Below are 21,746 nucleotides of genomic sequence, written 5' to 3' on the forward strand. Positions count from 1 at the left end.
TTTTTCTTATAATTTTATATTATCTTAAAAAAAAAGAAAAAAAACTTTTTTTTAAGAAAACGTTTTGTCACTGTTGCTTTAAGTTTAGATTATCTAAAATTTCCTAAGGAAAATTACTTTTCTTAATTTTGAAATTAAAATGTTTAAAAATATATATTTATCTTTTTTTTCATTTTTTTCATAATTAGGAATTGCAAAAAAAAAAAAAAAAGAAACGTTGAACTATGAATTGCACATTATATATTAATACAAAATCAAGCTTGAATTTCTTATTTTTTAGAAAAAAATAAGTCAAATAAATTAAAACATTTTAATATTATTACAGAATCAATTTTTTATATAGAAAAAATATTTTTGTTTTTTTTATAGATTGTTTCTAAGTATTTATTTTCTATAACTTTTAATTTTTATAAAAATACTTCAATTACTTTTTACGACATGCAAATAATTTTTTTTTTTTTTTAAAGTAATTTTATATAATAACTTTTCTATATTATGGTCTAAATAACTATGTAACTCATAATTTTTTTAGTAAATTAAAAAGATTATTTCTATTAGTGCTAATGCATCTATTAAATTATCATATATTCGATTTTAATTTTATGAAATAAATAAACAATTATTCATTTTTTTTATTTTTGTATACATTTTAAAAATTTATTTTTATGATATATACAATTGTTCTATAATTTCCACTTTTTTTTATCTTTTTTGATATGCTTTAAAATTTTATAATTTTTAAAAAAAAGAAAAAGTGAAAAATGATAAAGATTATTAACATTGCCTTTTATTTAATTTTTTTAAATTCATATATTTGTGAAAACAATATAAGTTTGATAAATAAATCTGAAAGCACACAATTTGTAGATTTGCAAAAACCTAAATTAAGACATGGAGGTTTAAGTAGTAGTTATACTATAAGAGAGAAATATAATAATTTAGGAGGAGCAGATGAAAAATTACAAAACATCCAAGGGTTTTATAACACCAATGACATTCAAACAATTCAAGGTCAAGATGATCCTATACCAGCCACTGAAGATCCAAGTGCTCCAAAACATGAAGGCAAAGAAAGCTCACTAGACGAAACTTCGCAAGCACAGTTAAGTGAAAAAGGTGGTAGTGGAAGAGAGGATCATACAAGTACTCAAGCAGAAGAAACAAAAAGAGAAAGTGGACCAAATGAATCTGAAGAGGGTAGATCAGTTGTAGGGAATCCTAAATCTCCAAATTTAGAACATACAACAGCAGGAGATCAACACAAAACAAGTCCTTTAAATGAAGGATCAACATCAAGTGTAAAAAGTCAAGAAGGTAGTGAAGCGCAAAATCAATTAAAAACAATTCCAGGTCGTGAAGAACAACAAGAACCACCTCCTGGTGATTTAGAAAAAACGAAGATTATCGGTGGAGAAACAGTTGACAATAAAGGTGATGCAGGTTTACAAGAGGATAGGCAATCTATGGAAAAGCAAGAAGGTGATGCCGAAGATTCCGAAGATGATGAGGATGATGAAGATGATGATGGCGATGAAAGTGAAGGTGAAGAAGAAGATACAGGTACAGATAAAGGTAATGGTGTAGGCGGTAAAACAAAAAATAAAGGTAAGAAAAGAAAAAGTAAAGAAAAAGACGAATCACATTTACCAAAAGAAGCACAAGTAACACAAGATAGTGTAGGGCAACCTCAACATATTCAGAGTGATCCGGCAGTAACAAAGAGCGATCAAAAACACAGTTCTCAAGAACAACATGTAGAAAGAGCAAGTGGAGTTGATTCATCACCACAGAGGACAGCAGAAGGAGTCAAAAAAGAAGGCGAAAATTTGCCACCTGCTGATGTTTTACAAGTAAAAGAATTAACACCAGGACAACCACAATCGGAAGCATCATTACAGGAAACCAAAGTTATAGAAGGGGGAATTGCAAGGGGAAGTACAATCGATGATTCTACAAAAAAACAAACAGATCAAGGTGATTTAAATACTGAAAAAGAAATAAGTAAAGTGCAAAAAAGTGAGGAAGAAAAGAAAACACCCATAATACAAGAGATTAATGTTCCTGAAGATAGCTATGATGAGGACGATGAAGATGTGGAAGAAGAAGAAGAAGAACATGAGGTAGATGAAGAAGAAGAAGAAGATGAGGATAACGAAGAAGAAATAAATGAAGAAGAGGAATTAGATGACGAATTAGATTATGAAGAAATAGAAGAAAGTGAAGTTGAAGTTGAAGATGATGAAGATGATAGTGGAGGTGAAGATGAAAGTAGTCCGAGTGATGAAAGAGATACAAGAGATAGCCAAATGGAAAATGGAGATTCACTGAAAGATGAGAAACAACCAACAGGAGATATCTTATCTGAGGAAGAAATTTCAGAGTCTGCAATTGAGAAACAAAGAAAACAAGAAGATTCAAGAAGAACAGAAGAAGGTCAGTCACACGAAAATTCTGAACAAAAACAAAAGGAAATTATTACTCCATCAAATGATAGTAGTGCTCATAAATCATTAATTAAAGACTTCAAAGATGATAATAAGGTTAAAAAAGAAGCAGAAACTAAAGTAAAAAATATGATAAATTTAATTGGTGATAGTGGAGTTGTTGATACATTGAAAGATTTGGCCAAAGATATGGCTCAAATTTTTCTTAATCTTTAAAAAAAAATTATGTATTATTTGTATTGATGATAATCATAAATATAATTTTTATCATATTCCTCCTTATAGTATAAATTAAATATTGAATTAATTAACAATGTTTTACTTCATATTAGCCTCAAATAATTAGGATAGTCAAAAAAATAAAAATATAAAAATAAATGGTTACCTATTTTGTTTTATATATAATTATACTGCTATAAATAAATTATAAAAAATAGTGGATGTAATCAAAACAAAAATTCAAATAAATCTAGAGGATGAAAAAAGTTCATTAAAAAATAAAAATATAAATGATATATAAAAAAAAAAAAAATAATAATAATATGTATAATGATTATAGGATAATCAAATAACATTATTTCAAATTAACTGAAAACTTTTATCTTGTTTTTTATTGTATATTAGAAATTTCTAATTGTATTTATCAAAATTTTTAAAATGAAAATAAATTTTTTATTATTAAAATAATGAATAAAAAAAATAATTTGTAAAAAATGCTCTAAAGCAATTATAGAAACAATGATAGCAAAATACATAAAATTATCTGATGAATGAAAAATTGACAACCTGTTTATTAAATGGGACAATATTATTATTTTATAATTAAAAAAAATTACACAATATTTTAATTTAGGGTATTACACGGTTATTTATATGAAGTATTAGACCAAATATTTCTAAGAGAAAAAAAAATGTAAATTTTTTTCTTTTTTTAACCTTTAAGAAATTTAAAATTTTTGATTTTTTTTTTTTTTTTGTTTTTATAATAGAATTAAAATGTTATAGTTAACAAAGGAAATAAATGTTAGTTTTCTATATATCCATGAAATATATATGTTACAAAAGAAATTTTTTAGATATGAAAAAAGTTAAAAGGAAATACCTTACATTTTATTCAAATTTTTTTACCTTTTTTTTTTTTTTTTTTTAAATTATCAATTTTTATTTAACGAAATTAATTTCTTTTTAATTTTATTTTTTTATGTTATTTCATAAAAATTCTACTAAGTACAATAATATATTTTTAAGGGAAATAAATATTACAGTAATTTTTTATGTGCACACATTTTTATATTTCTTAATATACAAGCAATTTGAATACATTATTTCATTTTTCTTATAATTTTATATTATCTTAAAAAAAAAGAAAAAAAACTTTTTTTTAAGAAAACGTTTTGTCACTGTTGCTTTAAGTTTAGATTATCTAAAATTTCCTAAGGAAAATTACTTTTCTTAATTTTTATATTAAAATGTTTAAAAATATATATTTATTTTTTTTTTCATTTTTTTCTTAATTAGGAATTGCAAAAAAAGAAAAAAAAGAAACGTTGAACTATGAATTGCACATTATATATTAATACAAAATCAAGCTTGAATTTCTTATTTTTTACAAAAAAATAAGTCAAATAAATCAAAACATTTTTACATTACTAAAGAATCAAATTTTTATATAGAAAAAATATTTTTGTTTTTTTTATAGATTGTTTCTAAGTATTTATTATCTATAACTTTTAATTTTTATAAAAATACTTCAATAACTTTTTACGACATGCAAATAAATTTTTTTTTTTTTTTAAAGTAATTTTACATAATAATTTCTCTATATTATGGTCTAAATAACTATGTAACTCATAATTTTTTTAGTAAATTAAAAAGATTGTTTCTATTAGAGCTAATACATCTATGCAATTATCATATATTCGATTTTAATTGTATGAAAGAAATAAACAATTATTCATTTTTTTTATTTTTGTATACATTTTAAAAATTTATTTTTATGATATATACAATTGTTCTATAATTTCCACTTTTTTTTATCTTTTTTGATATGCTTTAAAAATTTATAATTTTTAAAAAAAAGAAAAAGTGAAAAATGATAAAGATTATTAACATTGCCTTTTATTTAATTTTTTTAAATTCATATATTTGTGAAAACAATATAAGTTTGATAAATAAATCTGAAAGCACTCAATTTGTAGATTTGCAAAAACCTAATTTAAGACATGGAGGTTTAAGTAATAGTTATACTATAAGAGAGAAATATAATAATTTAGGAAGAACAGATGAAAAATTACAAAACATCCAAGGGTTTTATAACACCAATGACATTCAAACAATTCAAGGTCAAGATGATTCTATACAAGCCGCTGTAGATCCAATTGCTCCAGAACATGCAAGCAAAGAAAGCTCACTAGACGAAACTTCGCAAGCACAGTTACGTGAAAAAGGTGGTAGTGGAACAGGGGATCATACAAGTACTCGAGAAGAAAAAACAAAAACAGAAAGTGGACAAAATGAATCTGAAGATGGCAAATCAGCTGTAGGAAATCCTACACCAAATTTAGAACATGCAACAGCAGGAGAACAACCTATAACAAGTCCTTCAACTGAAGGATTAATACCAAGTGTAAAAAATCCAGAAGATAGTAAAGCGCAAAATCAATTACAAACAATTCCAGATCATCAAGAACAACAAGAACCAGCTCCTTCTGGTGGTTTAGAACAAACAAAGATTGTCGGTGGAGTAACAGTTGACAATAAAGATGGTACAGGCTCACAAATGGATGGGCAACATGCGGACAAGCAAGAACATGATGCCGTAGATGATGAGGAAGATGAGGATGATGATGACGATGACGAGGAAAGTGCAGGTGAAGAACAAGATGAAGATATAGATACAGGTAATGGTGTAGACGGTAAACCTGAAGAAAAAGGTAAGAAGAAAAAAAAAAAAGAAAAAGACAAACCATCATTATCAACAGAACCACAAGCAGCACAAGATAGTGTAGAGCAACCTCAACCTATTCAGAGTGATTCGGCAGTAACAGAGAGCGCTCAAAAACATAGTTCTCAAGAACATGCAGAAAGCGCAAGTGTAGTTGATACATTAACACCGAGAACAGTAGCAGGAGTCACAAATGAAGATGAAAATTTGCCACGTGAAGATGCTTTACAAGAAAAAGCATTAACACCAGAAGTAAAACCAAAGCCGGAAGTATCATCACAGGAAACCAAAGTTATAGAAGAGGGAACTGTAGGGGGAAGTACAAGTGGTCATTCTACAGAATTACCAACAGATCAAAGTGATTTAAATGCTGCAAAAGAAGTAGACAAGGTACAAACAAGTGAACAAGAAAAGCAAACACCCATAATACAAGAGATTGCTGTTCCTGAAGGTAGCTATGATGAGGGAGATGAAGATGTGGAAGAAGAAGAAGATGAAGTAGATGAAGAAGAAGAAGAAGATGAGGATGAGGATGACGAAGAAGAATTAAATGAAGAAGAGGAATTAGATGGCGAATTAGATTATGAAGAAATAGAAGAAGGTGAAGTTGAAGTTGAAGATGAAGGTGAAGGAGAAGGAGAAGATGAAGATGATGATAGTGGAGGTGAAAATGAAAGTAGTCCGAGTGATGAAAGAGAAACAAGAGATAGACAAATGGAAAATGGGGATATGCAGAAACATGAGAAACAACCAACAGATGATATCTTATCTGAGGAAGAAATTTCAGAGTCTGCAATTGAGAAACAAAAAAAACAAGAAGAGTCTTCAAGAAAAGCAGAACAAGATCAGTCACAGGAACATTCTGAACAACAAAAACAAAAGGAAATTAAGCCTCCATCAAATGATAGTAGTGCTCATAAATCATTAATTAAAGACTTTAAAGATGATACTAAGGTTAAAAAAGAAGCAGAAAATAAAGTAAAAAATATGATAAATTTAATTGGTGATAGTGGAGTTGTTGATACATTGAAAGATTTGGCCAAAGATATGGCTCAAATTTTTCTTAATCTTTAAAAAAAAATTACGTATTATCTGTATTGATGATAATCATAAATATACTTTTTATAATATTCCTCCTTATAGTATAAATTAAATATTCAATTAATTAACAATGTATTACTTCATATTAGCCTCAAATAATTAGGATGGTCAAAAAAATAAAAATATAAAAATAAATGATTACCTATTTTGTTTTATATATAATTATACTGCTATAAATAAATTATAAAAAATAGTGGATGTAATCAAAACAAAAATTCAAATAAATCTAGAGGATGAAAAAAGTTCATTAAAAAATAAAAATATAAATGATATACAGAAAAAAAAAAAATAATAAGTATAATGATTATAGGATAATCAAATAACATTATTTCAAATTAACTGAAAACTTTTATATTGTTTATTATTGTATATTAGAAAGTTCTAATTGTATTTATCAAAATTTTTAAAATGAAAATAAATTTTTTATTATTAAAATAATGAATAAAAAAAATAATTTGTAAAAAATGCTCTAAAGCAATTATAGAAACAATGATAGCAAAATACATAAAATTATCTAATGAATGAAAGTTTGATAAGATGTTTATTAAATGGGACAATATTATTATTTTATAATTAAAAAAAATTACACAATATTTTAATTTAGGGAATTACATGGTTATTTATATGAAGTATTAGGCCAAATATTTCTAAGACAAAACAAAATGTAAATTTTTTTCTTTTTTTAACCTTTAAAGAATTTAAAATTTTTGATTTTTTTTTTTTTGTTTTTATAATAGAATTAAAATGTTATAGTTAACAAAGGAAATAAATGTTAGTTTTCTATATATCCATGAAATATATATGTTACAAAAGAAATTTTTTAGATATGAAAAAAGTTAAAAGGAAATACCTTACATTTTATTCAAATTTTTTTACCTTTTTTTTTTTTTTTTTAAATTATCAATTTTTATTTAACGAAATTAATTTCTTTTTAACTTTATTTTTTTATGTTATTTCATAAGAATTCTACTAAAGTACAATAATATACTTTAAAGGGAAATAAATATTACAGTAATTTTTTATGTGCACACATTCATATATTTCCTAATATACAAGCAATTTGAATACATTATTTCATTTTTCTTATAATTTTATATTATCTTAAAAAAAAAGAAAAAAAAATTTTTTTTTTATGAAAATATTTTGTCACTGTTGCTTTAAATTTAGATTATCTAAAATTTTCTAAAGAAAATTACTTTTCTTAATTTTGAAATTAAAATGTTTAAAAATATATATTTATTTTCTCTTTCATTTTTTTCATAATTAGGAATTGCAAAAAAAAAAAAAAAAAAGAAACGTTGAACTATGAATTGCACATTAGATATTAATACTAAAGCAAGCTTGAATTTCTTATTTTTTACAAAAAAATAAGTCAAATAAATCAAAACATTTTTACATTACTAAAGAATCAAATTTTTATATAGAAAAAATATTTTTGTTTTTTTTATAGATTGTTTCTAAGTATTTATTATCTATAACTTTTAATTTTTATAAAAATACTTCAATAACTTTTTACGACATGCAAATAAATTTTTTTTTTTTTTTAAAGTAATTTTACATAATAATTTCTCTATATTATGGTCTAAATAACTATGTAACTCATAATTTTTTTAGTAAATTAAAAAGATTATTTCTATTAGAGCTAATGCATCTATTAAATTATCATATATTCGATTTTAATTTTATGAAATAAATAAACAATTATTCATTTTTTTTATTTTTGTATACATTTTAAAAATTTATTTTTATGATATATACAATTGTTCTATAATTTCCACTTTTTTTTATCTTTTTTGATATGCTTTAAAATTTTATAATTTTTAAAAAAAAAAAAAAAGTGAAAAATGATAAAGATTATTAACATTGCCTTTTATTTAATTTTTTTAAATTCATATATTTGTGAAAACAATGTAAGTTTGATAAATAAATCTGAAAGCACTCAATTTGTAGATTTGCAAAAACCTAATTTAAGACATGGAGGTTTAAGTAATAGTTATCCAATAAAAGAGAAATATAATAATTTAAGAGGAACAGATGAAAAATTACAAAACATCCAAGGGTTTTATAACACCAATGACATTCAAACAATTCAAGGTCAAGATGATCCTATGCAAGCCACTGAAGATCCAAATCATCTAAAATCTGCAAGCAAAGAAAACTCAGAAGGCGGAACGTTGCAAGCAGAGTCAGGTGAAAAAGATGTTAGTGGGACAGGGGATCATACAAGTGCTCAAGAAGAAGGAATAAAAAAAGAAAGTGTACAAAATAAATCTGAAGATGGCAAATCAGCTGTAGGTAATCCTCCTTCTCAAAATTTAGAAAATACAACAGCAGAAGATCAACCTATAACAAGACCTTTAACTGAAGGATTAGCACCAAGTGTAAAACATCCAGAAGTTAGTGAACCGCAAAATCAAGTACAAACAATTCCCGGTCAACAAGAACAAGAACCAGCTCCTTCTGATGGTTTAGAAAAAACAAAAACCGGTGGAGTAACAGTTGACAATGATGATGGTAAAGGTTCACAAAAGGAAAGGCAACATGAGGACCAGCATGAAGGTGATGCCGAAGGTCATGATGATGAGGAAGATGAGGAAGATGAGGATGATGATGACGACGAAAGTGAAGAACCAGATGCAGGTACAGATACGCGTAATGGTGTAGACGGTAAACCTGAAAAAAAAGGTAAGAAAAGAAAAAGTAAAAAAAAAGACAAACCATCACTATCAACAGAACCACAAGCAGCACAAGATAGTGTAGAGAAAGCTCAAACTATTAAGAGTGACCCGGTAGTACCAGATGGAGTTCAAGAACATAGTTCTCAAGAACATGCAGAAAGCGCAAGTGGAGATGATTCATTAACACCGAGAACAGTAGCAGGAGTCACAAAAGAAGATGAAAATTTGCCACGTGATGATGCTTTACAAGAAAAAGAATTAACACCAGAAGGAAAACTAAAGCCGGAAGCATCATTACAGGAAACCAAAGTTATAGAAGAGGGATCTGTAGGGGGAAGTACAAGCGGTGATTCTACAAAATTACCAACAGATCAAAGTGATTTAAATGCTGCAAAAGAAGTAGATAAGGTACAAAAAAGTGAACAAGAAAAGCAAACACCCATAATGCAAGAGATTGCTGTTCCTGAAGGTAGCTATGATGAGGGCGATGAAGATGTGGAAGAAGAAGAAGAAGATGAAGTAGATGAAGAAGAAGAAGAAGATGAGGATGACGAAGAAGAAATAAATGAAGAAGAGGAATTAGATGGCGAATTAGATTATGAAGAAATAGAAGAAGGTGAAGTTGAAGATGAAGATGAAGGTGAAGATGAAAGTAGTCCGAGTGATGAAAGAGAAACAAGAGATAGACAAATGGAAAATGGAGATTTACTGGAAGATGAGGAAAAACCATCAGAAGATATCTTATCTGAGGAAGAAATTTCAGAGTCTGCAATTGAGAAACAAAGAAAACAGGAAGAGTCTTCAAGAAAAACAGAACAAGATCAGTCACAGGAACATTCTGAACAACAAAAGCAAAAGGAAATTAAGCCTCCATCAAATGATAGTAGTGCTCATAAATCATTAATTAAAGACTTTAAAGATGATACTAAGGTTAAAAAAGAAGCAGAAAATAAAGTAAAAAATATGATAAATTTAATTGGTGATAGTGGAGTTGTTGATACATTGAAAGATTTGGCCAAAGATATGGTTCAAATTTTTCTTAATTTTTAAAAAAAAATTACGTATTATCTTTATTGATGATAATCATAAATATACTTTTTATCATATTCCTCCTTATAGTATAAATTAAATATTCAATTAATTAACAATGTTTACTTCACATTAGCCTCAAATAATTAGGATAGTCAAAAAAATAAAAATATAAAAATAAATGGTTACCTATTTTGTTTTATATATAATTATACTGCTATAAATAAATTATAAAAAATAGTGGATGTAATCAAAACAAAAATTCAAATAAATATAGAGGATGAAAAAAATTCATTAAAAAATAAAAATATAAGTCATATACAAAAAAAAAAAAATATAAAGATTCTAGGATAATCAAATAACATTATTTCAAATTAACTGAAAACTTTTATCTTGTTTATTATTGTAGATTAGAAAAATTTTAATTATATTTATATAAATTTGAAATGAAAATAAATTTTTTATTATTAATATAATGAATAAAAAATATAATTTGTAAAAAGTACTATAAAGTAACAATAGGAATGATGGCAACAAAAATATATGGAAGTATTTAGTGAACAAACATAAACTAATTTATAAAACATAAAATCAATTAAATTAATTTTTTTTTAAGAAATGTGTAACAAGTTTATCATGAGTATTATTAAACCGAACATTCTCCTTTGAGATATTAAAGTTAAAATATATAATTCTTTTTTATATATTTATACAAAAAGATTTCTTTTCTTTTTATGTTGCTAAATTTTAAAATTTATTTATCAAATTTTTTTTTATCTATTATTTAGAAAAGAAAAAATATATTATAGTTAAAAAACGTATAAATTTTATGTTTTACAAAGTATAAAAAGTTTAGTAGGATTTTTTGAAGGGCAATAAAAAATCTGAGGTAGCTACCTTAACATGTCATATAAATTAATTTTCACTTTTATTACTACTATTTTTTTTTTTTTTTTTTTTTGACACAATTTAGTCAAATGTTAATATGTTGTCATATTATGTTCATAAATAAAGAGAAAAAACAATTAAGAATCAGAAAAAAAATGTTACCTGCACACATTACATTTAACTCACTTCTAATGTTTCAATATTAAGAATTATATAAATACATAAATTATAATTTCACATAATATTACAGTATAAAAAAAAAAAAAATAAAATTACAATAACCCTTTTATAAACTTAAATTTAAATGAGTATAATTTACTTTTAAGTTGAATTATACTTTTTTATTATCAAGCTCAAAGGGATATAATATTTATTTGAAAAATTTTTATTTGTTTAAGATTATATTAGTAGAGCAGATATTTCCTTTTATTGACATTGAAATATATAAAATATAAGTTATATATTTATATTTTTTTTTTTTTTTAATTTTTAATTGAACAAAAAAAAAAAAAAAAAGGAAACACCTAACTATAAGTAGCGTGCTAGATGTTTATACAAAAACAAGTTTTCACTCTGATTTTTTTTTTGAAAAAACATTAGATTTAAGAAAAAAGGAAAATATTTCTTTTTTTTTTTTGGTATATTAAGAGTATGTTTTATTTGCTTTTTTATAGATTATTTCTAAGTATTTATGTTTCGTCACTTTTTACTTTTTCAAAAATGCTTTTATTACTTTTCACTAAATTCTAACTAAAATTTTTTTTTTTTGTTCTTAAAATAGTTTTATATAAAAGCTTCTCATTAATATAATTATTTAAATAGGTGACTACAAAATTTCCCAGATTTTTTAGTAGAATTAAAAAGATTTATGTCAATAAAACTAATATATTTCATGTAATTATCTCTTATTCATTTTTTTTTAAGGGAAAAAGTAGTAGTTGCTCATTTTATTTCTTATACCTCTTGAAAGTTATTTTTACATTAATTAAAATTTTTGTAAAACTCAATTTTTTTTTTTTTTTTTTTTTAATGTATTAAAAAATTTTACAACTTTTTAAAAAAAAAGGAAATAGTTAAAAATGAAGAAAATTTTAAGTATTTCTTTTTATTTGTTTTTTTTAAATTTATATATATGTGAAAACAATGAAAATTTAATAGATAAAGGTGAAAACATTAAAAATAAAGATTCACAAAAACCTAATTTAAGAAATGGAAATTTAGATAATTATCTTTTTTTAAAACAGAATCTTTCTGATTCAGTAAAAGGATATGAATATTTGCAAGATATTGGAAATTTTTATAATTCCGAGAAAAATTACGCAATTCAAGGTCAAACTGAAGTAGATGCAAGAAGTGAAATTACTCAAAATCAACAAGGAACTAATGAACCTGGAGAAGATTTAAAAAAAGTTGATTTAGAAGAAAATCCTCCTACACAATTAGGTGATGGATTACAAAAAGCACTGGAAGGTGATCAGGGAAGTAAAGAACCAATAAGTTCTCCATCAGAATTACAGGTAAAGACAGATCCTTCACCAATGTCACCCAATAAAGAAGATCATATGGAAAATATAGAATTAACAGTTAAAGCAGAAGGAGATCCAGAAGTGCAAGCTGAAACAGTAAATGGCATTACACCTAGCCCAATTCAAAGTAGCGACACAGGTTCTGGTAGTACTGCCGGTGGTGATCATAATAAGGGAAGTCCAGCTGGTAGTCATACAACTAATGGAAATTTAGGAGAAAGCGTGGGTAATACTCAACAGCAAAATCAAACATTACAAGAACCACAATTAATAGAAAAATCATTGAAAGAAGGAGAAAAGGAGCAACTACAAGCTGATTTAGAACAACAAAGCCCTAGTCAAACACAAAAGGGAACAACAACTGGTAAGATCGAATTAATAGAATCACCTGAACGTGATGAAGATGATGATAATGAAGAAGAAGAAGAAGAAGTAGAAGAAGTTGTAAAACCACCTGCAGAAAAAAAAGTAAATGTATTAGAATCAATAGAAGTAGCTGATGGTGAACTTGGAGATTTAAGTGAAGATGAAGAAGAAGAGGAAGAAGAACATGAAGTAGAAGAAGAAGAAGAAGAAGAAGATGAAGATGAAGAGAGTGAAGAACAAAGAGATGAAGGAGAAGAGGAATTAGATTATAGCGATATAGAAGAAGATGAAGATGAGGACGATGAAGAAGGTGATAGTGAAGAAGATGAAGATAGTGTGGTTGATAAAGAAACAGGAGATAGGCAAATGGAAGATGGAGATTTATTGGAGGAAGATAGACAACCACCAAATGAGATCTCACCAGAACAAGAAACTCCAGATACTATAAGTGAGGAACGAAGAAAACAAGAAGAGTCAAGAAGAACAGAAGAAGGTCAGTCACACGAAAATTCTGAACAAAAACAAAAGGAAATTATTACTCCATCAAATGATAGTAGTGCTCATAAATCATTAATTAAAGACTTTAAAGATGATAATAAGGTTAAAAAAGAAGCAGAAACTAAAGTAAAAAATATGATAAATTTAATTGGTGATAGTGGAGTTGCTGATACATTGAAAGATTTGGCCAAAGATATGGCTCAAATTTTTCTTAATCTTTAAAAAAAAAAATACGTATTATCTGTATTGATGATAATCATAAATATACTTTTTATAATATTCCTCCTTATAGAATAAATTAAATATTCAGCTAATTAACAATGTTTTACTTCACATTAGCCTCAAATAATTAGGATAGTCAAAAAAATAAAAATATAAAAATATATGGTTACCTATTTTGTTTTATATGTAATTATACTGCTATAAATAAATTATAAAAAATAGTGGATGTAATCAAAACAAAAATTCAAATAAATCTAGAGGATGAAAAAAGTTCATTAAAAAATAAAAATATAAATGATATACAGAAAAAAAAAAAAATAATAAAAAGTATAATGATTATAGGATAATCAAATAACATTATTTCAAATTAACTGAAAACTTTTATCTTGTTTATTATTGTAGATTAGAAAAATTTTAATTGTATTTATCAAAATTTTTAAAATGAACATATATTTTTTATTATTAAAATAATGAATAAAAAAAATAGTTTGCAAAAAGTACTATAAAGTAACAATAGGAATGATGGCAAGAAAAATATATGGAAGTATTTAGTGAACAAACATAAACTAATTTATAAAACGTAAAAACAATTAAATTAATTTTTTTTTAAGAAATGTGTAACAAGTTTATCATGTGTATTATTAAACCGAACATTCTCCTTTGAGATATTAAAGTTAAAATATATAATTCTTTTTTATATATTTATACAAAAAGATTTCTTTTCTTTTTATGTTGCTAAATTTTAAAATTTATTTATCAAATTTTTTTTTATCTATTATTTAGAAAAGAAAAAATATATTATAGTTAAAAAACGTATAAATTTTATGTTTTACAAAGTATAAAAAGTTTAGTAGGATTTTTTGAAGGGCAATAAAAAATCTGAGGTAGCTACCTTAACATGTCATATAAATTAATTTTCACTTTTATTACTACTATTTTTTTTTTTTTTTTTTTTGACACAATTTAGTCAAATGTTAATATGTTGTCATATTATGTTCATAAATAAAGAGAAAAAACAATTAAGAATCAGAAAAAAAATGTTACCTGCACACATTACATTTAACTCACTTCTAATGTTTCAATATTAAGAATTATATAAATACATAAATTATAATTTCACATAATATTACAGCATAAAAAAAAAAAAAAATATAAAATTACAATAACCCTTTTATAAACTTAAATTAAAATGAGTATATTTTACTTTTAAGTTGAATTATACTTTTTTATTATCAAGCTCAAAGGGATATAATATTTATTTGAAAAATTTTTATTTGTTTAAGATTATATTAGTAGAGCAGATATTTCCTTTTATTGACATTGAAATATATAAAATATAAGTTATATATTTATATTTTTTTTTTTTTTTAATTTTTAATTGAACAAAAAAAAAAAAAAAAAAAAAANACATTTAACTCACTTCTAATGTTTCAATATTAAGAATTATATAAATACATAAATTATAATTTCACATAATATTACAGTATAAAAAAAAAAAAAATAAAATTACAATAACCCTTTTATAAACTTAAATTTAAATGAGTATAATTTACTTTTAAGTTGAATTATACTTTTTTATTATCAAGCTCAAAGGGATATAATATTTATTTGAAAAATTTTTATTTGTTTAAGATTATATTAGTAGAGCAGATATTTCCTTTTATTGACATTGAAATATATAAAATATAAGTTATATATTTATATTTTTTTTTTTTTTTAATTTTTAATTGAAAAAAAAAAAAAAAAAAAAAAAAAGGAAACGCCTAACTATAATTAGCGTGCTAGATGTTTATACAAAAACAAGTTTTCACTCTAATTTTTTTTTTGAAAAAACATTAGATTTAGAAAAAAAGGAAAATATTTCATTTTTTTTTTTGGTATATTAAGAGTATGTTTTATTTGCTTTTTTATAGATTATTTCTAAGTATTTATGTTTCGTCACTTTTTACTTTTTCAAAAATGCTTTTATTACTTTTCACTAAATTCTAACTAAAATTTTTTTTTTTTGTTCTTAAAATAGTTTTATATAAAAGCTTCTCATTAATATAATTATTTAAATAGGTGACTACAAAATTTCCCAGATTTTTTAGTAGAATTAAAAAGATTTATGTCAATAAAACTAATATATTTCATGTAATTATCTCTTATTCATTTTTTTTTTGTGGGAAAAAGTAGTAGTTGCTCATTTTATTTCTTATACCTCTTGAAAGTTATTTTTACATTAATTAAAATTCTTGTAAAACTCAATTTTTTTTTTTTTTTTTTTTTAATGTGTTAAAAAATTTTACAACTTTTTAAAAAAAAAGGAAATAGTTAAAAATGAAGAAAATTTTAAGTATTTCTTTTTATTTGTTTTTTTTAAATTTATATATATGTGAAAACAATGAAAATTTAATAGATAAAGGTGAAAACATTAAAAATAAAGATTCACAAAAACCTAATTTAAGAAATGGAAATTTAGATAATTATCTTTTTTTAAAACAGAATCTTTCTGATTCAGTAGAAGGATATGAATATTTGCAAAATAATGGAAATTTTTATAATTCCGAGAAAAATTACGCAATTCAAGGTCAAACTGAAAATTTGGGGCTGGAAAGTAAAAGTGAATTAGATGCAAAAACTGAAATTACTCGAAATCAACAAGGAACTAATGTACCTGGAGGAGGTGATTTAAAAAAAGTTGATTTAAAAGAAAGTCCTCCTACACAATTAAGTGATGGATTACAAAAAGCACTGGAAGGTGATCAGGAAAGTGGCAAACAAATAAGTTCTCCATCAGAATTACAGGTAAAGACAGATCCTTCACCAATATCACCCAATAAAGATCATACGGAAAATGGAGAATTAACAGTTAAAGCAGAAGGAGATTCATCAGTACAGTCTGATACAGTAGGTAGCGTCCAACCTAGTTCAGTTGAAAATAGCGGCGCAGGTTCTGGTAGTACTGTCGGTGGTAATCATGGCAGTGGAATTCAAGCTGATAGTCATACAACTAATGGAATTTTAAGAGAAAACGCGGTTGATACTCAACAGCAAAATCGTGCATTAGAAGAACAACAATTAAAAGAAAAATTATTGAAAGATGAAGAAAAGGAGCAACTACAAACTGGTTTAGAACAACAAAGCCCTAGTCAAGCACAGAGTGTAACAACAGGACAAGATAAGGCTAATCCACAAGGTACAGAGAACGTGAGCTTAGTGACTGCATCATCTGATATATCAGATCCAAAAGCTCCTTTAGACAAAGGAAGTGAACCAAAGGCAGAAGAAACACAAAAGGGATCAACAACTGGTAAGTTAGAATTAATAGAATCACCTCAACATGATGAAGATGATGATAATGAAGAAGAAGAAGAAGAAGTAGAAGAAGTTGTAAAACCACCTGCAGAAAAAAAAGTAAATGTATTAGAATCAATAGAAGTAGCTGATGGTGAACTTGGAGATTTAAGTGAAGATGAAGAAGAAGAGGAAGAAGAACATGAAGTAGAAGAAGAAGAAGAAGAAGAAGAAGAAGATGAAGAGAGTGAAGAACCGAGAGATGAAGGAGAAGAGGAATTAGATGAAGAATTAGATTATGGCGATATAGAAGAAGATGAAGATGAGGACGATGAAGAAGGTGATATTGAAGAAGATGAAGATAGTGTGGGTGATAAAGAAACAGTAGATAGGAAAATGGAAGATGGAGATTTACTGGAAGACGATAGACAACCACCAAATGACATCTCGCCAGAACAAGAAATTCCAGATACTATAAGTGAGGAACGAAGAAAACAAGAAGAGTCAAGTAGAACAGAACAAGGTCAGTCACACGAAAATCCTGAACAAAAACAAAAGGAAATTATTCCTCCATCAAATGATAGTAGTGCTCATAAATCATTAATTAAAAACTTTCAAGAAGATAATAAGGTTAAAAAAGAAGCAGAAACTAAAGTAAAAAATATGATAAATTTAATTGGTGATAGTGGGGTTGTTGATACATTGAAAGATTTGGCCAAAGATATGGCTCAAATTTTTCTTAATCTTTAAAAAAAAATTATGTATTATCTGTATTGATGATAATCATAAATATACTTTTTATCATATTCCTCCTTATAGTATAAATTAAATATTCAATTAATTAACAATGTATTACTTCACATTAGCCTCAAATAATTAGGATAGTCAAAAAAAGAAATATATAAAAATATATGGTTACCTATTTTGTTTTATATATAATTATACTGCTATAAATAAATTATAAAAAATAGTGGATGTAATCAAAACAAAAATTCAAATAAATCTAGAGGATGAAAAAAGTTCATTAAAAAATAAAAATATAAGTCATATACAAAAAAAAAAAAAAAAAATAATAAAAAGTATAATGATTATAGGATAATCAAATAACATTATATCAAATTAACTGAAAACTTTTATATTGTTTTTTATTGTAGATTAGAAAATTCTAATTGTATTTATCAAATTTTTTAAAATGAAAATAAATTTTTTATTATTAAAATAATAAATAAAAAAAATAATTTGTAAAAATTGCTTTAAGGTAATTATAGAAACAATGATAGCAAAATATATAAAAAAATTATCTAATAAATGAAAGTTTGATAAGATGTTTATAAAATTGAATATTTTTATTTTTTTTATAATTAACTTACACAAATGTTTTATTTTAAAAAATTACACATTTGCTTATATATAGTATTTAACATAACACTATATGTAAAGCTATTGCATATTTTACTATATTTTTTTTATGTAAATTTTTTATAGAAACAATTGTTTTTTCATTTTTTTTTTATTAAACTTTTTTTACTAATTATTTTATAATTATAAAAGTATATTTAAAATTAAGAAAGATATTAACATTTATTTTATTATTTTATATATTCTTATCAAAATGTAAAAAATTTCATTAAAAGTAAAATTAATAAAATATGAAAGATAAAAAATATTTCTTTAATAAATAAGAATCATAATAAAAAGTTGTACATTTATCGTAAACACATAAGAATGGTACATTTTTTTTTAATATATTTTTTTATCAAATAAAAAATACTAAATTTATAAGTTTTTTTTTTTTTAATCCAAGTGTATATAAACAAATAATGCTTCTAAAAATTTTTATTTTAAAATTCTTTAGGTGATTACACCTATTTATATCAAAGAAATGTTATTATAATTAATATATTTATATACATAATTTAAGGAAGAGATTTCGCATACTTCTTTATGTCATAATGTTTATAAAGAAATATTAATAATACATATAAAAATACATAAAATTTTAAATAATAAGAAGTTATTTTTATTAAAAATACATTTCGTATCATAATTTTTTTATAATCATATATATATATTTATTTCTATAACTAATTACGGTTTCTTGCAAAAAATATTGCTTTATGAATACTTTTTTATATTAATATTTTTATATATTGAGAACTATTAATTTTTGGTATATCTTTGTGTAACCGAATTTTTCCCATTATAGTTAAATTTATTTATTTTTTTTTTTTCCCCTTTTACTTAATATTATTTATTTTCTCTTGTTTTTTTTTTCTTAAATAATTATATAAAATAAGTTTATTTAATCGTAATTTATTATTATTTTTTTTTTTTTTTTTTCTTTAATTTTGTTTATTTATAGACTGTGAATTTTTTTTGATAACATTTTTTTTCTTAAGTTGTAACTTTTTTATTATATTTTTTTTAACATGGAGTTTTAAATAATGTAAAAAAAAAAAAAAAATAAAATAAAATTATTAAAATAATATATTAAAAAAAAGTTTTTAATTTTGCCATTTGGGAAAATTGAAAAATATAGTATTGAAAATAATGAAATAAACATAAGGAAAAAATGTTATCGCGAGTTTTCTTATGGAATAGAGTTTCTTGCTCATTGTCTTTTATACCTATGAGAGCTCCTACTAAAAAAAAAAATATACAAGAGAAAAAAAAAAAGGAAGAGTAATTAAATTATTATTATAAAAAAATTTATTAGAATTTATAACATATATTTATTATTATTTTTTTTTTTTTTTTTTTTTTTTTGAAGTACTGATGAAAAAGAAAAATTAAGTGAAACAAGATATTTACCATACATTCCTCCTGCATATGTTGTTGATACTGTATCTTTTTTTAAGGATAAAAATAAATTAGATAATTTATTGTCCTTAATATTTAGCCCAAAAAATTCAACTGATTCTTATGAAGATAGAGTAGAATATCAGAAGAATTTTGAAATATATCAAATTTTAAAAGAAGTAAGATAAAATTTTTTTCTTTAATTTTTTAAATGAAAAAAAAAAAAAAAAAAAAAAAAAAAATCATTATTATGTAAATATATATCTGAAATTATTAGACTTCATAAAATATTGAGAAAAATTAAATATTGTGTTGTATAGTTATGCATATATATTTTGATAAAATTACCATATAAAAATTAAATTTACTTAAAAATTTTTAGAAGGAGGAGAATAAGTATGAGAAACATTTAGAAAGAATGAAAGAAAAAATTTTTAAATCAATCGAAAATTTACCAGAAGAATTATATGACGAAAGTATTAAAAGGGGAGACTTATTAGACAATAAGGAAATTCAATTTGGTTTAAAATATGAAAATGACTTAGTAAAAAATATGAATGTATACAAAAAAAAGTTACTTCATGTTTATAAAATATTACTTTACTTAAGATATCCTTTTTATTTAATTAAAAGAAAAAATCCCTTACTATTTTATATAAGTGAAAGTAAAGCAATAAGTAGACAAAAACAAATTAATTCTCAAAAAAAAAAATTGAAAAAAAAATAATTTTCCTTAATGTGAAATAGTAAAATTTATATTATAATGAAAAAAAAAAAAAAAAAAAAAAAAATAATGTAATATAAACAACTAAATATTTATTATTAAAAGTTTAAAATATGCAATAAAATAATGAGGATAAAAAAAAAAAAAAAAAAAAAAATAATGCATTTTTGTATAAATATAAACAAATGATACATTACAGTATACCAAGAAATCACAAAAAATTGAAAAAGTTTAAATTTCTTCATCACTTTCGCTATATTCCTTTTAAATTAAAAAAAAAAAAAAAAAAAATAAATTAAAATAAAATATATTTGTTATGTATGTTGTTTCTATAAAATATCATATTTTATGTTTTTTAAATTAATTTTTTTTATATATATATATTTTTCAAATAAAATAATTATAGGTTTTATAAATGTTTTTTTTAGTGATATATTTATTTTTAATTTTTGTCATACCATATTGCTTATAACTTTTTTTTTATATAAATATCTTTCTAAGTCTTTCGTTTTAAAATTATCTTTATCTGTTAAAATTTATTTTATAATAAAACATATATGAATATATAAACAGTTTTTTAATTTTTTTAAAAAGAATAATGTTCTTAATTTTTTTTTTTTTTTTTTCTTCGTACTGCCAAAATTTTCAAAACCAATACATGTGTGAATAAGTACACCATCAATAAATAAACATAAGCTTGGTAAAACATTTATATTTAATTTTTTCATAAAAAATAGACAATTTTTTGCTTCAACTCTAAAAGAAGAATAATAATTGATAAATCTCAAATAAGATATATTAAAAAATACACCAACTTTATATATTTAAACATTATAATTTTTTCTTTTACTTAATAAATTTAGTCGCTAGATGTATATTTGCTAGTTTAATCAAATGAGAATGTAAAATTTCGCAACGATTGAAACTATTATCATAAAAGTGGCAAATCTTTAAAAAGACATAAGAAAAATAAAATTTAAGTAAAATGTTATGTTGTAAAAATACTTTTTTAGATAATCTACTTACCACATTATAATTTTTAAGAACTGTTGGTAAAAAGTCTTTTTCACTTATTTCAATATAAACGCCTTCTTTTTTTAATTCCTTTTTTTTCTTTTATAATAATAAAAATTTTAAAGAAATTATTATATTTTTACAATAATCAAATATAATTATGAACATAGTTTAATAATCATGGTTTTTTTTTTTTTTTTTTTTTTTTTTTTTTTTTTTTTTTTTTCTTTTTTTTTT

General features: G+C 23.3%; 7 protein-coding genes across 7 annotated transcripts in view; 6 read left to right on the forward strand and 1 right to left on the reverse strand.

Annotated features, from left to right (window-relative positions):
• Nucleotides 1-761: 761 nt before the first annotated feature.
• Nucleotides 762-2,660, forward strand: PGAL8A_00494700 (MSP3-like protein; the record flags this gene model as incomplete). The annotated part of the gene is made up of 1 exon (XM_028673748.1): nt 762-2,660. One exon carries the CDS (start codon nt 762-764, stop codon nt 2,658-2,660), a length of 1,899 nt encoding a protein of 632 aa, XP_028530170.1.
• A 1,876-nt stretch (nt 2,661-4,536) lies between these two features.
• Nucleotides 4,537-6,462, forward strand: PGAL8A_00494800 (MSP3-like protein; the record flags this gene model as incomplete). Its single annotated transcript, XM_028673749.1, has 1 exon — nt 4,537-6,462. The coding sequence occupies one exon, from the start codon at nt 4,537-4,539 to the stop codon at nt 6,460-6,462; it is 1,926 nt and encodes a 641-aa protein (XP_028530171.1).
• Nucleotides 6,463-8,333: 1,871 nt separating this feature from the next.
• Nucleotides 8,334-10,217, forward strand: PGAL8A_00494900 (MSP3-like protein; the record flags this gene model as incomplete). Its single annotated transcript, XM_028673750.1, has 1 exon — nt 8,334-10,217. One exon carries the CDS (start codon nt 8,334-8,336, stop codon nt 10,215-10,217), a length of 1,884 nt encoding a protein of 627 aa, XP_028530172.1.
• A 1,946-nt stretch (nt 10,218-12,163) lies between these two features.
• PGAL8A_00495000 (MSP3-like protein) lies at nt 12,164-13,696 on the forward strand (the record flags this gene model as incomplete). The annotated part of the gene is made up of 1 exon (XM_028673751.1): nt 12,164-13,696. One exon carries the CDS (start codon nt 12,164-12,166, stop codon nt 13,694-13,696), a length of 1,533 nt encoding a protein of 510 aa, XP_028530173.1.
• A 2,319-nt stretch (nt 13,697-16,015) lies between these two features.
• Nucleotides 16,016-17,722, forward strand: PGAL8A_00495100 (MSP3-like protein; the record flags this gene model as incomplete). Its single annotated transcript, XM_028673752.1, has 1 exon — nt 16,016-17,722. One exon carries the CDS (start codon nt 16,016-16,018, stop codon nt 17,720-17,722), a length of 1,707 nt encoding a protein of 568 aa, XP_028530174.1.
• A 1,822-nt stretch (nt 17,723-19,544) lies between these two features.
• On the forward strand, nt 19,545-20,498 carry PGAL8A_00495200 (conserved Plasmodium protein, unknown function; the record flags this gene model as incomplete). The annotated part of the gene is made up of 3 exons (XM_028673753.1): nt 19,545-19,654; nt 19,743-19,950; nt 20,154-20,498. The coding sequence occupies 3 exons, from the start codon at nt 19,545-19,547 to the stop codon at nt 20,496-20,498; spliced, it is 663 nt and encodes a 220-aa protein (XP_028530175.1).
• Nucleotides 20,499-20,726: 228 nt separating this feature from the next.
• PhLP2 (phosducin-like protein, putative) overlaps nt 20,727-21,746 on the reverse strand; it is a gene marked incomplete at both ends in the record, with an annotated part of 2,668 nt that continues 1,648 nt past the window's right edge. Inside the window, 5 exons of the mRNA XM_028673756.1 lie at nt 20,727-20,756; nt 20,954-21,021; nt 21,130-21,251; nt 21,346-21,443; nt 21,522-21,608. Of these exons, the coding sequence (XP_028530176.1) occupies nt 20,727-20,756; nt 20,954-21,021; nt 21,130-21,251; nt 21,346-21,443; nt 21,522-21,608 (405 nt within the window). The remainder of the gene's footprint in view (nt 20,757-20,953; nt 21,022-21,129; nt 21,252-21,345; nt 21,444-21,521; nt 21,609-21,746) is intronic.

This window comes from Plasmodium gallinaceum (assembly GCF_900005855.1).
Source record: "Plasmodium gallinaceum strain 8A genome assembly, contig: PGAL8A_v1_141, whole genome shotgun sequence".
Classification (NCBI taxonomy): domain Eukaryota; phylum Apicomplexa; class Aconoidasida; order Haemosporida; family Plasmodiidae; genus Plasmodium; species Plasmodium gallinaceum.